General features: G+C 31.8%; 1 protein-coding gene across 5 annotated transcripts in view; it reads left to right on the top strand.

Annotated features, from left to right (window-relative positions):
• LOC106467639 (probable methyltransferase-like protein 15 homolog) overlaps nucleotides 1–6,683 on the top strand; it is a 17,104-nt gene that overhangs the window by 6,837 nt on the left and 3,584 nt on the right. For all 5 annotated transcript variants that reach the window (XM_013928009.1, XM_013928012.2, XM_022395840.1 and 2 more), the window contains exons 3-5: nucleotides 3,117–3,253; nucleotides 4,878–5,069; nucleotides 5,984–6,178. In XM_013928009.1, the coding sequence (XP_013783463.1) occupies nucleotides 3,117–3,253; nucleotides 4,878–5,069; nucleotides 5,984–6,178 (524 nt within the window). The remainder of the gene's footprint in view (nucleotides 1–3,116; nucleotides 3,254–4,877; nucleotides 5,070–5,983; nucleotides 6,179–6,683) is intronic.

Genomic DNA, 6,683 nt, shown 5'->3' with positions numbered 1-6,683 from the left:
TTGCATACATTTCTCATTAGGATGATGTTGCAGTGAATGAAAAAGATGGTAATCTGATGGTGCCATATCTGGAGAATGTGGTGGGTGAGGGAGAACTTCCCAACCCAACTTAATAATCTTGTGTTGTGTCAAACGTGCAACATGTGGACGAGCATTGTCGTGGAGAAGAAGAAGAACACTTTTTCAATTGACGAGTGAAGAGCGTTTGTGATGAAGGACTTGATTTAAACATTCCAGTTGATGAGTATAGATCTCTGCGTATACAGTTCACTGTGGAATGAGAAGTTCTAAATGAATTACTCCTTTGATGTCCTACCAAATACAAAGCATCACATTCTGCAGATGGAGTCCAGGTTTTTGGGTCAGAAACGGTTTTTGTCTAAGACTGAGCCATTGTTTTTGGTATTTAATATTTGCATAGAGAAACCATTTTTCATCACACTAACAATTCTATCCAAAAATGGTTCACGCACATTACACACCAGAAGAGACAAAGCACATGTTGGAAACAATGATCGTCAGAGAGTTTGTAAGACACCCAAACACCTTCTTTAAGGAGTTTTCCCATATTCATTAGATGTTTACAAATTGTTTCATGAGAGACATGCAATTTCAGGGCCATTTCATGAGTATGTTGCCTTGGGTTAAACTCAACAAACGTCTTCAGAGCATCAATATCAATTTCAACATGTCGGCCCCATCTGCCACAGTTTTTAAGGCTAAAGTCACCTGAACAAAATTTGCTGAACCATCATTGACATTTACGAATGTTCAAAACATTTCCATAAACTCCTTTGGTATTCTTTGTGACTACAGAGGCATTGTTTCCCTTCTTGTATACGACAGCATTACATGTCGAATGTGTGTCTCGTTGTGTGCAATCACTATAAGGGATACTAAACTTTGCACATTATATAGGCTACACTAACATGACATTTAGGTGGTTTGTTTAACTATTATATGTGATGTACGTTTTTTGGGGGGTGGTTAATGAAAGTTATCCAAAATGCGACATTAATTTCTTGACGACCTAATACTAACTTGAATATTAAGGGTAACAAGTTTAAGTCATGGAAAACTAGATACATGCTTGTTTCTCTGACTTGTATTTGTGTTAAGAGTGATAAATATATAAAACTGCCTAATATTTGTTTGAGTTTTTTGTATATTTTTTATAGATTATGGATGTGAAAGGTTAAGTTCAATTTGGAAATAATATATTATTCCTTGTTTTTGCTGGAGACTTTGGGCTGTATGGTACATAGCCTTTTCTTGTGTTCACAAACCATCTCCAGTAGACATGATTCTAATAGTAGGTAAATACACAATAAATCTATAATAAAGTTTAAATCCACAATAATGGAAAAATACTAAATTTATATGGATACAGGTTTCAACATTTTCACATGTCTTCTTCAGTCCACTGTTGTATGTCTTTCTTCTTCATTAGTGTTTAGGTAAAATTACTACCTCTGTCCATTAATAAATGTTGTGATATTCCATATCTTGCTTCTATCTGATTTACAGAAACTTTTGCCGTATATATCTTTGTCTCTCAGCTGTCTACAATAGTAAGCTGTAGGGTGTGTCTCTGTATGTCTGAGATAACATTGGTCGTGTCACATATTCTGATGAAATAGTACAGTACTTGATCTAAGTTACTTACTATAGTCTGGGTCACTTAGTATGTGTATGATTTGTCAAATAAAATTTAGCTTATTAAATGTCTCTCTTTGATCCACCCAAGTTATTTAGTTCATGATACATATATATGTTAATGGTTTCTTTTCTTTTTCACCACAGGTGAAATTGAAAAGAGAATTTGTGATGTAGAGCCCTAATGCATTGTTTGATTGGTCATACCCAGTTAGGAATCTAGCAAAGGATAAATGTGTGGTAAAAATCTACAAGTCCAAGAAATTCTGTAATTTTCTAAACATTCCTGGGTATTGGATAATTTTTTGATAGGGTCAGGTTTTACCTAGACATCTGTTCTGACATATCAGCTTAAGACCTGTTATACTCAGCCTTTCAAAGATGTGTTCAGATTCTCATTGAAATTATCTGTCATCAAAATAATAAAACAGTATCTAGTAATCCAGATAGAATGAAATTTCTAAGTTTTTGAAATGTAGATGGTGCATAGTTAATAGCATGGGATTAATAAATTGATATCAACTGGATAGCAGGATGAAAGCTGTTTTTTTTCTTCTTTATCTTTCGTGCCCATTTCTACCTTGTCAATAATCACTTTGCAAGTCCACAGAGGAAAAAATAATTGCTTTGCCTCTGTTTCTATCTGCTGCAGATGAGGGACATAAATGAGACATTTATGATTTTTACACTAAAACAGCACAAAGGATACTCATTTCTGCTCTGTTCAAAGCTCAACCAAGGTCTAATTAGAATACATTCTTAGCTAAAATATTTTACATTTTTTGTATCATTAACACAAGTGTTTGAAAATTTTAAAATAAATTAGTCATATTTCAGTTTGATTCATTCAACTTTACAATGATAAAACATGTAGCTTGTTTAACACTAAAGACATGCTTGAGTAATGTGATGACATTATTGTTTAATAAAGCAACTATGGTAAGACCAGCTAACAGGTGCTTATGTTAAATTCTTTTTATAAAAGGAAAAATACAGTGTTAGATCTAAGACTAACTTTGTGGCACTTGGTGTTATTTAACTCATTTCATCTAGCCCAGATACTTTGCTTAAAAAAATGGTTGAAATACTTTGAAAATTCTTGTTCTTGTAGAGTAGTTTTGAATAAAGACACTATTTTAATTTTATATTCTAATTATGATTAATATTGCTTGCCCCACAAATTTCAAGTTTTATTGCTTTAGTAAAAACCTTTACTTTTTTATTTACGATGTACTTGTCAAACCAGTAGTTCAAAATTAAGTAGTGTAATTTTACTTATAGCCAGCACTTAGGTTTGTTGACATTTGAAAAATAAACAGTATATTTGATGGGTATTAATTTATATAATTTAAAACTTAGGTTTAATCCATGTAGTTTTGTGTTTTAATATTTAAAACTAAGGAGCATTGGCATGTCTAATTTTCCTTTTGTTTTATTCAGTTTGAATGTTGTTTATTTAGACTTTTATAGATATGACATTCGGAGCCGGAGGACATACACGAGAGATTTTATTGGCAGCAGAAAATTTGAAGGTGTTTGGTTTGGACAGAGACCCCACTGCCTGTTATTTGGCATCGGAAATGTCAAAAACTTTTCCGTAAGTGCAGTTAGTATGAAAGTTAAATCTAAAAGGTCAGTCAAGGTTTGCTATTTGTGCTAAAATAAAATTTAATCTTCAGCCAACATTTTCAGCTATGCACAGTTAGCAAAATATAATTTCAAGATTAAAAATTTTCAAGAGCATTCTATGTGCTGGAAATTTAGTCTCATATCATCCAGTTGTTTATCTTGTTTACATATACCAGTGTATAACAGAAATGGAAAACACTCCAAACCAGAGCTGGGTGATTTAATCAACTAATCCTGTGAGAAGTGGTTAATGGCATATCAATTAATTCATTAATCAAAATTACAATTAATTGAAATTATAATGAAATCAATTGTCATAAAAATAATAAACTAATTGAATGGGGTTTCTGATTATTATTGTTGACTTTTCCTACTACCCAAATAATCATAATATTGTTACTGTGTCATATTCACCAATTATGAACTGTTGACTAGAGAGACAGCTACTGGTTGGCAATACTCAGTAACAACTCTCTAGCTATTTAAGTGTTAAATACAGTGCTCTGTCATTGTTACTAATTGTAAACTGTTGACCAGAGGGAAGACAATTGGTTAACAACTCTCTAGCTACTTAAGTGTTAAACACAGTGCTCTGTCACTGTTACTAATTATAAACTGTTGACCAGAGGGACGGCTACTGGTTAACAACTCTCTAGCTACTTAAGTGTTAAATACAGCGCTCTGTCACTGTTACTAATTATAAACTGTTGACTAGAGGGACGGCTACTGGTTAACAACTCTCTAGCTACTTAAGTGTTAAGTACAGTGCTCTGTCACTGTTACTAATTATAAACTGTTGACTAGAGGGAAGACAACTGGATGTGTATCTTAGTAATTTAACCAGCATTACAAAACATTTTATAACTTCATGTGTGGGGTTTCTTCTTGAAATTATTTAAATTCAACACTTACATGTAGTCAGTGTTGGATTTAAATAATTTTAACCTATGGATATTTTTTCATAGTTATTATGTACTAGTTTAAATATCCCACCTATATTACATCCTTTATCATTACATTACCTTTTATTAAGTTTTGTACATAAATAACTTCTAAAAAATATGATTTTTAGAAACAATCAATTATCAAACTCATTGTAGCATTTAGCTAAATAGGAACAAAGAAATTAATCTTTTGATAAGACGTATTCACATTTATCTTCCAAGCATTGTAAGGTGCATGTTGAATATGAAGTTGTATTAACTCATCAAGATGTTGTGTAATTTTTTTTTAATTCCATTTTAGTTTTTTAATGATTTTGAATATGGAGAATGTTTACTGTCTCCAGGAAATTAAAAGTTTCAGTGTGCATGCATTCAATATAAGTATTTTAACAGGTTTTTGAAAAACTGGCAGACTATATCATGTAAAAGAAACTTGTCAACTTTCATTCTAGTTTACTTCTAAGCATGTGGAATAATTTAATAACAAAAATTAAACATTTTATGTAGTGTTTTCCATTAAACACTAGTAACTTCAACGATGAAAGGAAGTACTCTGTTGTAATTAAAAGTAAACTTGATAAACAGAGTAAAATTTAATGAAAGTACAACGTTTCACCAGGTTTACTATTAACTTCATTGTTTCTTTAGAAATTCCTTAGTTCCTTTACTTGGAAAGTTCAGTGAGCTTCCAAAACTCCTCCAACAGGAAGGAGTGAAAGAAGAATCCATTGATGGTATTCTGCTAGATGCAGGTTGTTCCTCTATGCAGCTCGATGATCCCTGTCGTGGTTTTTCTCTCAGTAAGAACTGTCCACTAGATTTACGGATGGACGGTGAAAGGTAGGCTTTCCTTTAGCTTGATAGTACAGAAACCTTGAATAAACCATGCTGTCTAAAACCTTACCTTGAAGTTAATGTTGCAACTTTATGCCAAAGCTAGATTCTGTTTCAAGTGAGTAAAATCAATAAGTTTACTTGTCATTTTTTACAAATAACTTGTATAAAAATATTGCATTGCTACATCGTTCAATTTCTGTAGTAAAAAAAAACAAAAAGGGAAGTACAAGTTACAAACTATTGGTTTGTCATTAACACTTAGAAAACTTTCTATTAAATGGTTGTGAGGGAATACATATTGCATATTTTTGGATAGTCAATAAATGTGTTCTAAGTTTATTGAAAATGTTTTTCATGTCTCAGAATGTTTAGGTTTAACAAATTTGTTTAATGTGAGAGGTTTTATGGAAGACCCAAGTGTGAGTTAGTTCCACTCAACTTTTTCTTACTGGTATTGAATATTGTATTAATCAGCAGTATCAGACCTGTAGACACTGTTGTAGTTTGAACACTTTTTCCAAGCTGGTGAAGCATGGTTATAATTAATTATACTTGTCATACGATATTAGTCTTAGGTCTCTTATATTTTTAACATTGCATTCTTTATCTGGTCCCTCAGGGATTTTCAAGAGCGAGAAGTTTTGTTGTAGCAAATGGTTTATATAAATAGACTCTAATACTGTGTTTGATGTGGATCTGATGAGATTTGAACAAAACACATTGGCTACAATGGATGTTGTGTGGTTAGAATACTACTACTATACACCCTTTTAATTCTTGAAAATCTCTAAGAGACGAGATAAAAAATGTAGTTAAAAATATAATAGGCCTAACAGTAATGTTGTATGACAAGTATATTTAATAATAATAGTTTTTTTTGATATTATTGGCTTACATGTAATTTGTATGTTGACCAGATACCCAGGAGAGCCTACTGGTGCTGATGTTATAAATACACTAGATGCAAGAAGTTTAGCAAAGATCTTTAAGACTTATGGTGAGGAAAAACAAGCCAAGAAAATTGCTCAGGCCATCATTGATGCAAGATTCATGCTTCAGAAGATCACCACATCTTCTCAGTTGGCAGACCTGGTGGCCAGTACTCTAAATCAGTTGAGTTATAGGTTTAAGTTTTATTGTGTATTAGTTTATGAACTTGAAGATAGATACTTTTTGACAAATAAAATGATGGTCATAAATGCCTTATAAACTATTATAAATATCACTAAATGAATGAATACTCTGCCTAAACCTATCAAAGATTACTACTAAATGTCACTCATTTCAAAATAAAGATAAGTATTCAAGGGTTAGTTCTGTAATACTTATTTTTAAAGAGAAACTTTGTAAAAAGTTAGTAGTCTTTAATGATATTCTAATATACATTTGGATTTTATATAAAAGTAACATAAATTGAAGGTTCCTCAGATGCAAAATAATTAATTTGGGAAATTTCTAAAGATGTAAAAAATATCATAGAGTAATAATTCTTATATCTGTGATTTACTTATAACTAGCATATAGCCTGTCAAAAATGACAGGACAAGTACTACCACCCCCACCCCATAGTATACCCTAACCTCACATTTCATAGCTAACTGAAATAAATAAATTTTA

This window comes from Limulus polyphemus, unplaced genomic scaffold (assembly GCF_000517525.1).
Source record: "Limulus polyphemus unplaced genomic scaffold, Limulus_polyphemus-2.1.2 Scaffold2688, whole genome shotgun sequence".
NCBI lineage: Eukaryota > Metazoa > Arthropoda > Merostomata > Xiphosura > Limulidae > Limulus > Limulus polyphemus.
This window is presented reverse-complemented; position numbering and strand designations above follow the sequence as displayed.